This window comes from Cryptomeria japonica, chromosome 9, assembly GCF_030272615.1.
Source record: "Cryptomeria japonica chromosome 9, Sugi_1.0, whole genome shotgun sequence".
NCBI classification, from domain to species: Eukaryota; Viridiplantae; Streptophyta; class Pinopsida; order Cupressales; family Cupressaceae; genus Cryptomeria; species Cryptomeria japonica.
This window is the reverse complement of record NC_081413.1, coordinates 584441743-584460334: the sequence shown is the minus strand read 5'-3', so window position 1 is coordinate 584460334 and position 18592 is coordinate 584441743. Positions and strand designations below refer to the sequence as shown.

Genomic DNA, 18592 nt, shown 5'->3' with positions numbered 1-18592 from the left:
TTTAATTTTATTTCAAAACTTTTTTCATAGTTACTTATCATTTTTCCTTTCAATAGAGAATTTTAAACATTATTAATGCATCCAAAACTTTTCTTGGACATCCAAAAACCTTGGTGAGGTGGTAAAGATAGTTAAGGGACTTTTCGATGTGAAAGAAACATTTCCAATACTTTAAGTATTTTAGAATTTATGAAAACCTCCCATTGACATTGTTTCTTGTTATTGTATTAATGAGAATGCAATACATTTTCATTTATAACATGGGACCACTTTCCTACTCATAATGGGTGATAAAACGTCTCATTTGACAATGAAAATCAACATAAGTTTTTTTTCATTTCTTTGAGAATTTTGGTATTCAAAATCACCATTATTCTATAGCTAAGAATATTAAAAATGACCTATAGAAAACTATTACTTTATTTCATTATTTCCCTTACTACATATAATATTTTAGATGTAGCATACATTCCCAACTCATGATAGTGTGATGGGTACTTGTTTATTCTTCAACAATCTAATATGCATTATAATTAAAATTACATGGATACCCCTCATGTTTAAAAAATGTTAGAATGCTTCTAATATTTTGTGTTGTCATTGCTCTTGCTCATATAACCTTTTAGATGTGAGAGCTTAATTAAAATTCATGATGGCATGATGGGTAGCATTTTATTCTCCAAAAAATAACATGGAGTCCAACATGGAAGTATTGGATTCATAACACATGAATTAATAAAAAAAAAACCTCCATCATGCATAATTCATGAAAATATTTATAGAAATAAGTTAAAATGCCCCTTCTTTATGCTTTCCTTTAGTTTTATTGATTAAAATTTTTCATTTATAATAGTTTTTTTAATTTTATTTTCATGATGTTAATAGGGATGTAACAAATAATAATTTGAACCCCAATGCTAAAATAAAATAATTTGATATGTTTTTTTAATTGCTCCCACTCAAATATAGTGAACCTATATTCAAATATATTCCAATCAAAATGATGAGATTTGTATCATGAGCTCAAATAATGTCGAGAGGCTAGAAAATTATGTGAAAAGTATTTATATAATTTGTTAAGTATTTTTTATCTTTATCTAGAATGTGAGAAATCAACCTTTTTTTAGATGTTTCTTTGTAACAATTACCAATTTGTAGGTAAATTAAATATATGTTTTCATGAGAAAAAAATCTTACTTGATGACCAAAAAACAGAATTTGGAAGCTCATTTTGAATTATTAACACCCATTCTACTATAGTGACTAAGAATATTTAAGTTTTGATAATGTTATAGGTATGTGGCCACCCTTAAATGTTGAAATATTAAATCTATGTTTAAAACTTCCTTAATTGACTTGAAAACAAATGTGGAAGATTTATTTTGAAATATTGATCCTTTTGAAATACCAAAAATGGATAGTTAATCCCATAGTTGGAGATTCAAATGCATGAATATTTTGACTAGCCTGCTAGCTTGATGCCTAAAAAAGACTTTCTCCCTTAAATTGAAGGAACAACCTGAAAAATGAGACAGAAAAGAAAATTCAAATCTTATATAAATAAGCTTCTTAGCTGAATAAATTTGAATGATTAATGTAGTCTTTTATTGCAATTCTTTTTAGTTTGAGTATTCATATCTTTATATGTGAATCTTCTATATTTAACTCATAGTATCTTGTGCTTATTCCTAGCTTAATTTTTATGCGTCCTCATTCATTTTTTAGACCTATGCTTGTAGATATAAATTATAAGACTGTATTAGTTATTACAAATTATATCATAAAATATATTTCTTTGCCTATTAAAATTATTTAGCTTCATGTCCGCACTAAAAAGAAAGAAAAAAATAATTTTCTTAAAATATTAAGATATAATTCAATCTTTATTTACAAGACAAATTCTCTATCTAATTTTAAAATATATTATCTTATTTATTATTCTATTTCATATTACCTCAAAAACAAATTAAAATATATTAATAAGTTTTTTTTTTTGATATTGGTCAATAGAAAAATTAACAAAATGAAAAGAAACGTCTATGTCTCTTGATAGATTTCTAAGCAGCTCAATCATCGCCCATTCTACAGTTTAGGCAGATGTCGTTTACTCCACTGGCTAACATATCCTGTGAAAGCATTTAACTCGTTGATTAATGAGACAAATGAGCAAATCCCAACATTTAACTAGCAATAGGAGGTAGTTTCTTTTCCAATTACTTAAACTGTACGCAACGTTCTCAGCCATGTCCGGACAGTCCGACTTTTTCGCTTGGAGCCTTGTCTGGACAGTCCGACCTTTTCGCTCAACGTGCCCATCGATGAACTTATCACCATACTCTCGTACTCCCATCGGACTCTTTTCTACTGCAACTAGATGACGTTTGATAATAGTCTTTCTAATTAGACGACACTTTCTTCTTTCATTATTGGTAAGAGGTGTGAATTTTATATATAGGTAGTGGTGTATTCGTTTTTATTGAGTTTGTCTTTTTATCATAAATTTTTTCAGGTGTTTATTTGTAAGATGTGTACATTTTATCCCATCTTAGTTTTTTCCGCTCTGACTAAATGGCGTTTGATAAAATTGTCTTTCTAATCAGTCACATTCTTATTTATTTATTTGTAAGGTGTAAATTTTATAGGTTAGGGTGTATTCTTTCTATTCAGATTGCCTTTCTAATTAGACAAGTTTTTCTATTTTTTTATATTTTTATTTGTAAGATGTGTGCATTATATGCGTTAGTGGTATATTCTTTTCCTTATAACTGTTTTTTTTATTAGACATCTTTTTTCGCATATATTAGTATGATGTGTGAATTTAATAGATTAGTGGTGTACTCTTTTCCGTTCAAATTGTCATTCTAATCAAACACTTTTTTTTGTATTGACTTGTAAGATGTGTGAATTTGACATGTTAGTGGTGTACTCTTTTCCATTCACATTGCCTTAATAATTAGACACATTTGTTCTGTATTTATTTGCAAGATGTGTGAATTTGATATGTTAGCGGTGTAACCCCTGTCTATTCAGATTGCCTTTCTAATCAAACATAATTGTTAGTATTTATTTGTAAGATGTTGAATTTAACATGCATGCTATTTTACTTGTCAATTGATTTTAAACTGATTTTTATAATATTTTAAGTTGTCATTTTATATTATGGATTCATGATTATTAAGATATATTGTTCTTTTTAGGGTGTCTTCTGTGTAGCTAATAGTGCATAAGATATATTTGACATAATTTGTTGGACAAGATTACCCTTCCCATTATAGTCACATTTAGATTAATCACACTTTTTTAAACATTTATTAGTAAGATGTTATATAAATATTATAAGTTAGTAATACAATTAAATCTTATTTTGATAACTATTAATATTTGTTCTTTAAGTAACATGATCAAATATTATTGTAATAAGACTGCACATATATGTTTTTGATTAAAAAAGCAACGTGAACTAGGGCACCGACCCTTAACATAGTCAGAGACTATCAAAAAGACAAAACAACCCAAGGGAGCAAGCCCCTTTACAACAATCAGATCAAAAAACAAACTAGACCCAACTCAAGGAGGGGAAGAGACACCCAAGCCTTGAGAGGGAGAGGTTAGGACAAGGGGGGAAGACCTCCCCTTTCGCCTTCGACGAACCACAGTCCAACTGCACATATATGTTCCAAAACATGTCAGTCTATCAATTAATTGATGGATCAAAAAGACTTAACAACGTGTATGTATGATGTGATAGTAAAGATATGAGAAAATAATTGATCAAAATTGCATCTTATAGAATGTAATAAATGAAAAGTTTGATCTTATGAAATGTGATCAAACTTAGTAACCATCAATCTAGAATATAAAAATAATTTATTTAAAAATTATTAAAATCAGTCTAAACCCAGCAAACACAGGAGAAACTTGCAAATTAAACTAACATCTTACAAATTAATAAGTGAAAAATTTCTGATCAGAAAGGCAATCTGAAGGGAAAAGTCTCCAGTTACGTGTAAAATTGAACATCTTACAAATAAATTTAAAAAACGCGTCATAAGCAGAAAGGAAATGTCAAGGAGCATTTACTACGAGAACGTGCCGAACTTATCGCCCCGTTGCTTGTGTTAAATACTGATTAGTTCGTATGAAATATTTGCAACCCGGGCTACCCAAATATGGCATGGCTCAATTCCCCTGCTGTAGAGTTGGTTTTTTCGCTCATTTTCCTCTGGACTATATACAGATTTGTGACAACGAGGAAGAGCAAGAACAACCAGGGGGAGTTGGGATTGCCACCAGGGCCACGGCCATGGCCAGTGATAGGCAATCTCCATCTTTTGGGAAGCCTTCCTCACAAGTCTCTTGCTGAACTGGGAAACAAGTACGGGCCCATCATGTTCCTCCGCTTGGGTTCGGTACCCACGGTTGTGGCCTCTTCCCCTGCCATGGCCAAAGAATTTCTTAAAACCCACGATCTGATCTTCGCAAACAGGCCACCTTCAGCGACGGGCAAGTACCTGGCCTGCGAGCGCAGAGACGTGGCGCAAGCCCCCTATGGAGAGTACTGGCGGCAGATGAGAAAGCTCTGCACAATCGAATTACTGACGGCCAAGAGAACGGATTCATTCAGGTGGGTAAGAGAGGAAGAGGTGAGAGCCATGGTGCGATCTCTTTGGGAGGAGAGCGAGAAAGGCGTGCGCTGCGTCGACCTGCGGAAGCCCATCTCCTCCCTCACACTCAACATTATTTGCAGAATGTTTGCAGGCAGAACTTACTCTGACCATGAACTCGGGGGAGGGAAGTGGTTTTTACAGATGGTGGCTGAAATTATGCATCTCTCAGGAGTAATTGTTGTAGGAGACTTCATTCCCTCTCTCGCCTTTCTGGATTGGCGAGGCTACTGTCGCCGCATGCAGGATGCTCGTAAGGTATTCGATGAGTTTTTTGACAAGCTCATCGATGAGCACGTTGAGCGGAGAAGGTCGAAAAAGTCGGACGATCCGGACATTGTGGACGTGCTGCTGGACATGGCTGAGAGCGAAACTGCCGAGATACAAGTCTCTCGGATTCACATCAAAGCAATCATCATGGTCAGTTCAGTTCAAATAATTGCCATGGCCAGAAACTACGGTTTGTAGTTAAATGTTGGGAGATGTTTTTTTTGTCTTTTCAAATTGTGGAATTGCAATTGCGCTAGTATTTCATCCTCTCTAATTTTCTGTTTTCTTATTTTTTTATTATCATAATGGATCATGGTGTCTTACTTTTTTTATTATCATAATAGATCATGGTGTCTGATTCGAAATGTTAACAATGTAAAAACTCACACAATCACAAATCTTAAAAAATAACAAACACATCAATATAGACTGTAAGAAATTTCATGCATCTAAATTTCTGCTAAAACCTTACTAACCAAAATGTTCACTTCTTTGACAGGATATGTTGAGTGCTGGAGTAGAAACATCTGCCACAACTATAGAATGGGCAATGACTGAGATGCTGAGAAACCCTCAAGTAATGGAAAGGGCACAACAAGAGATTGAATTAGAGGTTGGGAGAGATCGCATCGTAAGAGAGAGTGATCTGGTAAACTTAGACTACTTGCGATGTGTTGTGAAGGAAACATTTCGATTACATCCACCAGCGCCCTTGCTCATACCACACGAGTCCACGCAGGGTTGCAATGTTGGAGGATACTACATCCCACCAAAAACAAGGTTGCTTGTGAATGTTTGGGCAATTGGAAGAGATGAAAGTGTTTGGGAAGATCCTTTAGAATTCAAGCCCGAAAGATTTATTGGCTCAAGCATAGATGTGAAAGGCCACCACTTTGAAATGTTGTCTTTTGGAACAGGAAGGAGACAATGCCCTGGGATTGCCATGGGGCTTTCTGTTGTTCACTTGGCTGTGGCTCAGCTCATACATTGCTTTCATTGGAGTGTGGAGGGTGATTTGGATAGGGATGAAGAGTGTGGATTGACCGTGCCAAGGAAGTTTCCTATCTTTGCTCTTCCCTCCTGGAGGCTCACCACTAACGAGCCACCATAACATTGGATGTATAATTGGGACAGAAAGTACTAATATATGCATACATATAACCATCTTACCATTGTAATTGCACCTTTATATGGAAAGTTATGTAACACCCGCCTCTGGTTGGTATAGAAAATTAAAAAAAGCAATGAATATTTAAATAATATCAATTGTTGTATGTTTGTTGAAGGTGTTTGTTTATGTCTTTTGCAACATAATATATTATATTTTAATATTATATGCAAGAATATTAATGCAATTAAAAAAATAAATGATTTCAAAATAAATTGATATTTAATTTTTTTTTAATTTAAATAGAAATAACAACTAACATATTAGAGATGGTTTGAATGTTTCTTTCTAAAATGGTTTGATGACACTCTCTTTTGTATGCTTGTTCTTTTTTTATATGTAATCTAACCAACAATCTTTTCTTGTTTGTACTTAACAGTTTGTCATGTTGATACTACTTTTTGTTTGTATTTTTGTTTAGGATGTCTTTTTTCATTTTAGCTAACATATTACAAATATAAATGTTCATTTTTAAATGGTGAGGATACTATCTTTTTAATGATTGAACATTTTTATATGTAATCTAGGTGACGGCCTTTGTTTGATTCTAGGTAGCAATTTGGACATGGTGATGCTATATTTAGTTTGTATTTTTGGGGGGTTTCATCTCGTTTTTAGATTCTTAATTTGTTATCCTATTTATTTTATATTGATCAATACAAAAAAAAATATTAGTAAATTCAAATTTGTCTTCTAAGATAATACAATGTAGAATATTGTGTCAATTAAAATATTTCTTCAAATTATATGTAGAATCAAGTTGTTTTAATCAAAGACTAAAGTATATCTAATTTTTTTTTATTGAGATTTAACTTCTCTTTCTTGTGTTTAGTATGGACATAAAGTTAAACAACTCTTATAGGCAAGAAAATAGTTTTTATAATCTTTGGACTAGGTGCTAATGATCTAATCTATGACAACTAAGGCATAGTGACAATCTTTAGTTGAAAGCATAGAAAAGAAAAATGATTACACATAAAAATTAAATTAGAAAGAACACAAGATACCATGAGTTAAATATAGAATATTCACATATAAAGATACTCAAATTAGTGAGAACTACAATACAAAACCTACAATAATCGTTATACTCTATTAAAATCTAAAGTTTATTTGCACAAGGTAATACAAATCAATATGGTTGACAATTTAGACAAAGTAGGCATAACAATGTCATTGGCTTCAATTTAAGTACTTTATACACTTATTTATATTTGCAAAGACTTGCATATACACATGCAATACAATTTATTCAAGATAAAGATAAAGATAAAGGGAAAAACCCTAAATTTCTCACTAAAAATATCTTTGTTGCAATTAAAGTGAGCTCTCACTATGAAGTATGTTTGAAATATATTTTCTAAAGTAAAGAAACCCTTAAATGTATTTAAGAAAAGTAAATTCTAAAGGTTGAACTTTTAGAAGGTCATCTAAAATAGTCATCCAAAAAACTAACTATTAGGAACCTCGTGTTGTATAGTGACATATAAAAATATTTTATATTTTATAATATTGTGGTTGATGTAATGTAAGACTTATGTGGGAAATTGTATGTGATATTATTTTATTTGAGTGGCACATTGTTTGGGTCATGTTTTAGTGGTCACATGATCAATTGGGGTCATTAGAGAAATGCATTTAGTTTATGAGGTTCATTGTAAAATGTACTTAAATCTTAGGACATATATTGTAATCCAACTTGATTTGAGACACTAATCATGGTGCCTTGGAGTTTATGCAAACTTTGACACCCAACTTGCAGATGCTTAGTGTATTGATTATTGGTGCTCGGGTGCATTAAGTAATGGTGGTAAGAAAATTTAGTAATTTTTTTCCTACTTGTTACTCACTTTTTTAGAAATAAGAGGCTTGATGTTATTGAACACTTGATCATCTAGTACCTACTCATCACTAATGGATATTATTGTAGGCACTAAGAGGATTTATTTAGTTTTTAAATAGATTAAACTAGGAGAGGGCTTGAACCCAATACATAATAGGGTGAAACTCACAAGAAGTGAGCCCACCAACACCTACAAAGAGGAAACCATTTATAGAAAGAGATGCTTTTGACTAGAGCACTCAACCAATGGAAACAATGATCCTGAATCCTTAAAGTCTATACTAGCAACAAGCCAACCAAAGAAACAAAGAACAAAGAACAGTTTTTGAAAAATCCAAAAAAATAAAACAACAAACCTATTCCCAAATGTAACCACCAAAGAACTAGAGGTGTTAGTAGAAAAAACACTAGATCAAACTGAAGATGACAGTTCCCAAAAGATATCAGCATTCACAACTAAGACAAATAAGAAGGGATTAGAACCCTCTCTAATTAGACACGTGCGCATAAAACCCCACCAAAAGGGGAGCACGAACACCCAACAACCAAAATCTAAGGTTAAAGTTGCAGAAACCATAGACGGGAGAAGCCACCAAACAAGGGCATTCTTAGTAGACATCTCTAATAAACGCACTCCACTAGTCCCACAAACTGAGTCCAACGCCCACACCAGATCGCACACACCAAAGCAGAGACAAGGACCTGAAACGCACCTCGAGCATGCAACAAGGAATGGGCCAAGAAACGTATCTCACACAGGGATGCCATAACATGAAACCCCATCGTCAGTGGAGCACTAACCCCCGACACCCAGATCCAAAGGAAAACAAGGGTCCAACACATGAGACCACCAAACAATAGCAATAAGAGATCGCTGCACTAAACACACGCACGACCCACACCAGCAGCCAGGGACCACGTAGGCCCTCATACACGTCAAAACGCAGAGCAGGTGCACAGCAAGAAGCCAACCTCGCATAGCCAAAGAAGGCAAAGCAAGACTTTGGAGGCCCCAAAAATAGGCGCCGCCACTAGAATAGAGGGATTTAGAAAATAACCCCGAACCATCTTCTTGAAAACTCCTTAGTAGAAGAGTTGAAGCAAACAAGGAAATAGTCATGGGTTTTGAAAGGCTTCTCACAACCTCTTTTATTTATAGAACCATCTTGAATAGAGACATTTTTGAACAAGTAATCACAAACTCATCATTAGAAATCCATCCAAACAACACAGCCTAGACCACCTCAATAAATCTGTTATCAGCAACACCATTAACCATAACAACCCTTAAAAATATAATAGCCAAGACCACCTCGATAGGCCTATTCATAGAAGAGCAACAAGCAAGGGACTCCACATAGGAATTTCACCATGCACATTCAATAGGAAACCTTTGTTGCAACCCTCCACCTCAATAGGAGTGGTTGTAACAAAGAACTTAGCGAACTTGGAACAACAAGCCATAAGCACAACGTGGAGAAAGACCTTAACACAACCCACCTCTATAGGGCCGTCAAGATCCCAAGTAAAATCTCTATAGAGTAGAAAAAACTCCATACCCACAACAAAAATAGAGGACTCAAAAACAACATCTAGAAAAGAATCCTTAGAAGCTTGGGGAGGCATAGACCAAACCCTAGGCTTCCAAATAAGAACTCTACAAACTAAGGTAGAAATAGAAACCCACTCACCAAGAGTAGGGTGGTAATAACCATGAGCCCTAAAAGCACACACTATCACTAAAAAATAACGAGTCTGCTCCTTGAACAAACACCATAAGGGTCCATAAAACCCTTGAGTTTGGATGGTCCACATGAGAACAAACACCCTACACCCAAGGGTTCTAGGAACCACCACCCAAATGTACACTATCATGCCCACAACCATGACACAATGCAAGAAATGTCTTCATTACCACAGTAGGAATCATAGCTGCCCACAAACCCAAAATACGACAATGGACGAAAATCGACCCAAACACTATAGAGTAAAGAGATGCAGGGCAACAATCCATGACCCTTCAAGTGCAGACAATCCAAGCAAGAAGAGGTTCAAAGCCTTCACATAACACACTAACCAAGAAGGTGGAAAACTATTGCTAAAACCATGACACAAAGCAGTAAGCAACATCAAACCCACAACACTAACTATAGGCACCCTCAAATCCAAAATACGACACATAGAGGGAAACACAACCAAGTGTTGCAGAACAAGGAAACATAGGCCATAAATCGATGTCCCTCTAATTACAGCAATCTCAAGAAAAGAAACTATCAGCACCAGTAGCAACCCACCAAAGGGCACACAAAAAAAGCCAAATAGGAGCAAGTAAGACCCTCTACCAAAACCCTAAAAAATTAGGGCAAACCAAATACCTACCCCCAACTAACTCCCAAACCCAAATCCATCTGGGCATCTTCCTATCATCATCTATCTCAATAGCACCCTCAAAACTCTACTACATCTGCCTCCTTCGCTCTCATTTCCCATTGCTCCCATTTTCTTATAACAATGTTAGCTTAAAATAGCTTCTAAAATTATTTATTGGTGAGATTGGGAAGATACCAATATCCTAGGTACCTAGAATTGTCATAGACTTATCAATTTAATTAGAATTTGTCAAGAAAGCTAAGGCTATGCTTTAAATTATTAAAGAGATGTGTCCTCCATTAAGAAGGTATAAAAATATGTGTTACAAAGGACAATAATTATGATTTCATGGAGCTTAGCAATTAGTCTGGTCTATAGGCGTAGGTGGTACTATAGATATAGTGGGTTAGAAGATTAACCACTTCTAAGTGGTTTTTAGAATCGGTTGTAATTCTGGAGGGTTTCTAGTATCTAATTATTAGATCTTATAGGTAATTATTTCTAATCAAAATAATGGGAGCTGGCCCTTACTAGCTATTAAATTAGCAAAAAGAATAAAAAATTATGATTTCATGAATAAGGTCCTCTTGTACCTATCATTATCATGATAAACTATCATATATTTAGTTTTGGATATATGCCTCTATTGGAAGAATTCTATGATGCTAATTGTACCTTTAGTATTATGACAAAAGTTTCTCTAGCTTATATGAGTGTCAAAAGATAAGACTTTGAAGAATCATTTCCTAACTAGAAATTGTATTTAATGAGATAAACAACTATTCTATTGAGCTAATTATTTCACCTTCCATTACTCCTCCACTTGATCTTCTAGACCTCATTTATTGGGATCAACAAGATCTTGTGTATTAGGATGAATTTGAAAATTACCAATTTAGAGCTAAGTTCATTTGAATCTACATATGAACTTATTCCAATTAGTGAATATATACGAGTTTTTGACATAAATATAGATCCAATCACCTATTTAAGGGAACAAATTGAGTTCCTTAATTTAAAAAAAATAAAAAATAAATGAATAAACAAAAAAAGAAAAAAATGGAAAAACGGATTTTCCTAGTTAAAACCCCTTTGAGACACTACTGAAAAATAAAAGGAAAAAAACACAATTAAAAATAATTCTAGTAAGGAATACATTGTTTAGGTATCATTCTAAAAGGAAGTCAACCTTCCATTGAACATTTCAAAATAGAAAAAGCAAAGAATCTTGAAAGATCAATTAGGATACAAATAAGAATCTCAATTTTTTATATTGTAATCTATATGTTAATAGACACATAAGTATCCCACAATAATCATAAAGGAACACACATCATAGCTTCACTTGAATCCCTTCTAGATATGCCACAAAAGAATCATTGTGGATTTTATATCAATACTCTTTTGGTCCCCAAATCTAGTGTCCAAAGATTAAAATTTTCTCATGAAATTTTGGGTCCCCACAATTGAATATATCATGTCATTTGTAAATACCTCTATCATTACCCATCACCACTTGATGTATCTTGCATACAAAATAAATTATTTATCCATCATTTCCATCTCCCCATACTTGGTGACCCATCATATCAAAGCAGCTTCAAAGTCACCTTACTTATATATCTTAATTTGAAAGAGGCTTTTATTTTAGTAAATAAATGTTTTATAGTTTGAATGGTGCACACTCTAGTGGTAATATCTTTGTTTATGATAAAAATGGAAACAACAATATTGAAAGACTAAAATGGATTCAACCACGAAACCCTAGCCTAACAACAACAAAGATCCACCATAACATATGAATATTACCTAAGATAATGGAAATCAAATGAAATCACAAAGATTATACCATAACATGTCCAATAGGGTTTGGATCTCCATTCTTCCTATCTCCATTGATCTTGCTTGATATATTTGCTCTCAGATTTTATGGGTGCACAAGAGCTCAACAAAGAACAGAAATGTGGTTGATAGCTAGATCGCATATGAAAGTTTGAATACTAGAAGGCTTCAAAGATCGATTCAGCTTGATAATGAAGGAAGCATCTCCTTATATAGAAGACACTATAGAAAATGGAGGGATAAGATTGAGATGTGTAAAAGATAAATGGTTGGCTAGGATTAGAGGGTAGGTAGAGGAAATAAGAAAATAATGAAAGGGTCGGTAGTGTAGGAATTAAGAGATGAATGACATGTGTCATTGATAGAAAAGGATAATAAATTAATTAAATAAGTAAAGATTTATTTAATTAATAGAAGAAGTAGGATCAATTCAATAAATAAAAGTATTTATTTAATTTAGAAAAGGATAATTTAAATAAATAAAGTATTTATTTAAATGAGAAATAAGGCTAGAAGAGGATAAATGAATTAATTAAATAAATAAAGATTTATTTAAATCAATAGAAGAATAAGGCTTAAAATAATTAAATAAATAAAAAAATTATTTAATTAGACATGACAATTTTAGGTGTCTACATTTTGCCCCTCTTTGCAACAATGTAGCTTGTCGCGTTGTTTCAAAGAAGATAAGATAAACTGATAAAAACTTGCCCCAAGATGGGAATGATATGCCCCCTCAAGAGATTGGATGAAATTGTTTGAAAAGATCGCAGACAATCTCTTGTTAAGAAAGAAAGGGTAGAATGGACTGACCAGATAGGATAGAGTGACTGACTCATGGGATAAAGAAGACTGAATTGGGAGACTAGGGCTAGGGAAGTCTATAAGATAGACTACGAGGGGAAACATCCTCATTGTCATCCACACACCCAAGAGATCAGAGTGCAGAGAGAGAAGAGAATAGTCAGTAGCAATGGCATTAGTTCACAAATTCGATTACATTTGCTGATATCAGAGGCCAGCAGATGCAGGAGGACCAGTGAGTACCATAAAACCTCCTTGTACTTCATTGCATTAATTATTTTCATAAATGCATGTCAAGTAGGGAAATAAATGCGCTCAAGGTAGGTATAGAGAAATGTCAAGCGGGGAGAAAAATGCTAAGGTGTGTCTGCATTGGTGCCAGACATGTCTGGGTAGGATAGGCACGTTTATGAATTATGTAAAGGCATTTGCGTCTTCAAGGCCAAATCGACAGTTATGTGATAAACATACGTTATCGATTGGATAAGCTGCTGAGAGGATACACTCAAACAGGTCCTCTAGGGAAGACTAGGATAATAGATAGGGCTAGGATTGACAATTTTGTGATAGAACATACGTTGCCAATTAAGAAACTACTCAAGAGGATACACTCAAGCATAGGCCCTAGGATAGGATAAAGCGAGCCACTTTGTGATGAACAGGGAGTACCAAATAAATTGACAATTCTATGATATAACATACATTGTCAATTGGATTAGGCTGAAATTGACAATTCTCTGATAGAACATACGTTATCAATTGGATAAGATACTCAAGAGGATACACTCAAGTAGGTGCCCTAAAAGATAGGATCAAAGCAACACTTTGTAATGAACAGGGAGTACTAGTAGGATAAAAAGAAACACTTTGTGATGAACAGGGAGTGCCACTAGGATAGGAAGCAACACTTTGTGATGAACAGGGAGTACTAAAAAGAGAAACACTTTGTGATGAACAGGGTATGCTACTAGGATAGAAAGTAGTACTTTGTGATGAACAGGGAGTACCACTAGGATAAAAAGAAGCACTTTGTGATGAATAGGGAATGCCACTAGGTTTGACAAAGTTGATTTGTTTTACTACAGGAGGACCTACCTATGCTGGAGTCACGAGAGAGATTCCCTTCGACTCAGAGTTTACAACTAGAGCTAACGTTGGAGGATAGAGCAGCAATAGAGGCTATGGGCTTGTGATATATTCTGTATGTGCCTGAGTTTTGGGCCAACATGGGGTTGCTGACTGCTTTAGCTGAGAGATGGCACTCAGAGACTTGCATGTTTCATTTGCCGATGGGTGAGATGATAGTCACCTTGGAGGATGTATACAAGATACTATGGATACCAATCAATGGGGAGTTGGTTCCTTACGATCGAGAGAGAGACAGGGATACACTGAGATGATTGTTTCAGGATCTAGGATTGGAGATGAGGGTAGGATATGTGGCTTGGGATACTATGACAAAGACAGGATTGGCACTACCGATGGTGCTGGTAGGAGTGATAAGTGGGTTCTTATGTCCATTGGATATTGTTGGCATATGATTAACCATCATGTTGATATGATGATAATGTATTTTGTCATTGACGTCAATTAGTGAAAGTGAACAGGTATGTAGATTGGATGAAGACGGTGAACCGATATGAATATTTGTAAGTGAACCGGTGTCAGGGCTTCACTTAGTGTGACTACCGGTTGGTAGTTTTAGCTCTAGGGTTTCTGGTTTGGCAATCTAGCTTGTGCGATGCAACGGATGATACTCTATGATGAGTTAGCTAAGAGATGAGGATGAGATTGAGGTGCCATGTCAGTTTTGTGCGTGTGAAGGATTTCCTTGAGGATCTTGCATGTGAAGATTGATTGCATTAAATGTCTACCTTAGGAATGAAGATTCTTCTTAGCGGTATGAGAAGAGAGCGTGATGGGTTACTGATTCCCATATGCGATGAAGAATGAATGATGCAGATTGTCTTATGATCTGTTTAAGATTGTATTGCTCTATGCAAAGTGTTTTGGACAGTCAGGATTGGACCGCTTGTATTGTAAACCTAAATGCTTAGGGTTTAGGGTTTATGCTACCGACCTAAGTGTTGTCTATAAGGTCGATGATGTTTGTTATTGTTTGTTGTTGGAAAATGTTGTGTGTGTATCCGAGTGATGAGATACTTTCCAGACTAGTAAGAGGAAAACTGCAGAGTGTGATTGTAGAGTAGAGGAAATGAAAAGGATCTGCCTTGGCATGTAGTGCTGTTATCAGATCAGAGTTTTACCCATTGTCTTCTAACCATTTCAATAGTTAGAAAATCCCTTTACCGAGTAGCTTTAACAAGATAATTGTAAATACTTTAACCGGGTGACTCAAGATCATTGAGTTCTTTAAATCCTCTAGCAAGGTAACTTCTAACAGGGTTTCAACCTTTAACAGGGTATATAGCCATCCCTTAACGGGGTGATCTTTAACAGGATCGGTTCCTAGTAGAACCTTATTGTAAAGTCTTTAACCAGACTAGGCTTCTAACAGAGCGAACTTCAAAAGAGTTCAAAACAAGCTTGTGGGTATTCATCCCCACCGTGGTTTTTCCCATTTGGGTTTCCACGTGAAAAAATCTGTGTCATGAGTTGTGCATTTTTCATGTGATGATTAAGTATTCTGTGTTTGAGTGATTATGCATGCAAAGCTATTAGGTTATGGTATTACTAGTTTACCACATGCATATGTTTATGGGTGAAGTTGTTATCAAGTATTGAATGTATTTGAAGTGATCAGACTTATCAGTTTATGTTGTCTGAAATCTTATTGTGTTTAACTGGTATTGCCATGGTTAAGTTCAGTGATGAAGACAATTGGTTGGTATTGTTTTAACTTGATAAGTTGTTGAAGAAAGTTTTTGTCTATATTGATACACCCCCCCTATCAGTACCAATTAGGGTATTTGTTGTTCATCATTATACAACAATTGGTATCAGAGCAACTCCAGGTCCTTGGTGATATAAGCTTTACCGCTTGAGGTAAGAGATCCTCTTGTAATGACGAAGAGGGAAGGTCCTAAGTTCAATAGAGATAACTTCAAGATATGGAAGGAAAAAATGAAGATTTACATCAAGAGTATGGGTGCTCAACACTGGAGCTATGTTGAGAATTCCTATGTGACTCCCACTAGCACTCCGACCGATGACCAGAAGAGAGAGATTCGGGAAAATAGGCAAGTCATGGAAGCCCTTATCAGCAGCTTGTCAGATATTGATTTTATTGATGTGCAAGACAAGGAAACTCCTAAGGATATATGGGATGCACTGGAAACCATTTATGGTGGTGATGAGCATGTAAATCAAGCTAAGGAAGAGAGCCTTATATGAAAATTTGAAGACATGAGGATGGTTGAAGGAGAGAACATTCAACAATATGACATTAGGATTAAGACTATGGTTGGAGATATCAAAAGCATTGGTGGAATGATTGAGGATGCCACTATTGTTAGTAAAGTCTTGAGATCATTGTTATCGATCTATGCAATCAGAGTTGCTGCTATCCAGGAACTAAGGTCTATTGATAAAACCAAGGTATCCTTAGACTCTATCATTGCAAAGTTGACTGCATATGAGTTGAATAGCTATGATGGCATTGTTCAGAAGACTGAGTCAACCTTTAGAGCATCTACTGCACCATCAAGGAAAGGAAACTAAACTAGTACCAGTTATGAATCCAGACAATGCAGAGATATGGATGATGAAGATATTTTGATGGAGTTTGAATTTCTTCTTGCTAAAAGACTTCCGAAAGGAACTGGTAAATAGAGGTAAGCTTCTGTTAAAATGTTTCTTCTACAACAAGATAGGACATATAGTTGTTAATTGTCGGGTATGTGCAGGATCATGGTGTGCCAAAACAGGCCCTTAAGTGGCAATGAAATTTCAGAAAAATCAGAGTTATGCAACTTGACATGAAAATTTGAATAAGTTGTGAACATTATTTTTAAAATATGTAAAAAAAGAATATATAGAAAATTGAATGTAGTTTCTAAGCTACTAGTTGTTTTTTGGAAAAAAAAAATCCTATTTGATGAAAATTTCAAATTTCAATGCAGTGGTACTAAAATTTTAGGAAAAAAATAAGAAGTAGATGTATGTCTGACCACCCTAATCACAATCAAATCTTAATATTTTTTTATAATATTTATAATATAAGTATTAGACTCATGTACGGATGTGACACATATTTTTAAATTTTTTTTTATGAATTAAATAATTATTTATGATTTTTTTACTACAGCTTTTCAGAAATTCAGAAACTCTTACGTCTGACCACCTTAACTTGGTCAAAACCTTATGAAATTTAATTTTTAAAATTTTTTCCCTATAGTAGACGAAGCATAGGATGTGACACATGTTTCGGTTTCAAAAAATGTTATACCATTTGAAAGTTATGAATGTTTTTCAATCAATATATCAATCAAGACTATTGTCAGAATTCAATTAGAAAATAAATAATAATAATTTACTAAAGTCGAAATAAGACAAGCCTTATATTGTTGGAAAGCTGGGAATATCCTTAAAAAACCCTTTTCGTTTTATCAATTTTGGCTACAAAAAAAGTTGTTAGCCACCAGTGTAAAGTCTAGAAAACCAGGGAATACTGAAAAACACGTTTTTTTAGTTGACTTTCTAGGCTTGTAACTTCCAAGCCTAATACCAAAGCATTCCCGAGCCGAAATTTGAAATTTGAAAATTTGAGTACGAAAATTAGATATCGGATTTTATCCGATATCCAATTTTTGTACAAAAATTTGCGGTCCCCAATGAATTTCCCTTTGCCGCCATTTATGAAGTAAACTGCCACATGGCAAAAATCCGATATTCGATTAAATCGGATATCAGATTTTATTAGTCATATTTTAAAGAGGGAGAGAAGGAGAGGGAGAGAGAGAGAGAGAGAGAGAGAGAGAGAGAGAGAGAGAGAGAGAGAGAGAGAGGGATGGAGAGAGAGAGAGAGAGAGAGAGAGAGAGAGAGAGAAGGAGAGGGAGAGAGGGAGAGAGGGAGAGAGAGAGAGAGGGGGGAGAGAGAGAGGAGGAGGAGAGGGAGAGAGGGAGAGAGAGAGAGGGAGGGAGAGAGGTAGAGGGAGGAGAGAGAGAGAGAGAGACCATATGACCCCTAATGACACAATTTGGTGTCTTAACGGGACCTATGGTGTCGTTAGGGGTCCTATGGTGTCTTGGGACACCATAGGACCCCTTAAGACACCAAATCATGTCATTAGGGGTCATATTATGTCTTACGACCCATAACTATGACCCCTAATGATAGTTATGTGATATGGTGTCCCATGAACCCTTATGACCTCTCAGGACACCATATGACCCCTAATGACACCATATTGGGTCGCTTTGGGTCATATTATGTCCTAAGGGGTCATATTGTGGTCTATGACCCCTTAGGACACCATATGACCCCTAACGACATGATTTGGTGTCTTAAGGGGTCCTATGGTGTCGTTAGGGGTCATATGGTGTCCGTAGGGGTCATATGGTGTCTTGGGACACCATAGGACACCTTAGGACACAATATGACTCCTTAGGACACAATATGACCCAAAGCAACCCAATATGGTGTCATTAGGGGTCATATGGTGTCCTAAG

At 35.1% G+C, this 18592-nt stretch overlaps 1 protein-coding gene across 1 annotated transcript; it reads left to right on the top strand.

Moving 5' to 3' along the window:
* Positions 1–4133: 4133 nt before the first annotated feature.
* Positions 4134–6174, top strand: LOC131032509 (cytochrome P450 71AU50). Its single transcript, XM_057963522.2, has 2 exons — positions 4134–5084; positions 5434–6174. Exons 1-2 carry the CDS (start codon positions 4170–4172, stop codon positions 6043–6045), a joined length of 1527 nt encoding a protein of 508 aa, XP_057819505.2. The 5' UTR covers positions 4134–4169; the 3' UTR covers positions 6046–6174.
* The last annotated feature ends 12418 nt before the right edge of the window (positions 6175–18592 follow it).

What these genes read in the sequence shown, in the direction of transcription:
- LOC131032509 (XM_057963522.2), top strand. Translation starts at nt 4,170, where the DNA reads ATGGCATGGCTCAATTCCCCTGCTGTAGAGTTGGTTTTTTCGCTCATT. An exon ending in ACATCAAAGCAATCATCATG is followed by an intron (nt 5,085 to 5,433) that starts GTCAGTTCAGTT and finishes CTTCTTTGACAG; the next exon opens with GATATGTTGAGTGCTGGAGT.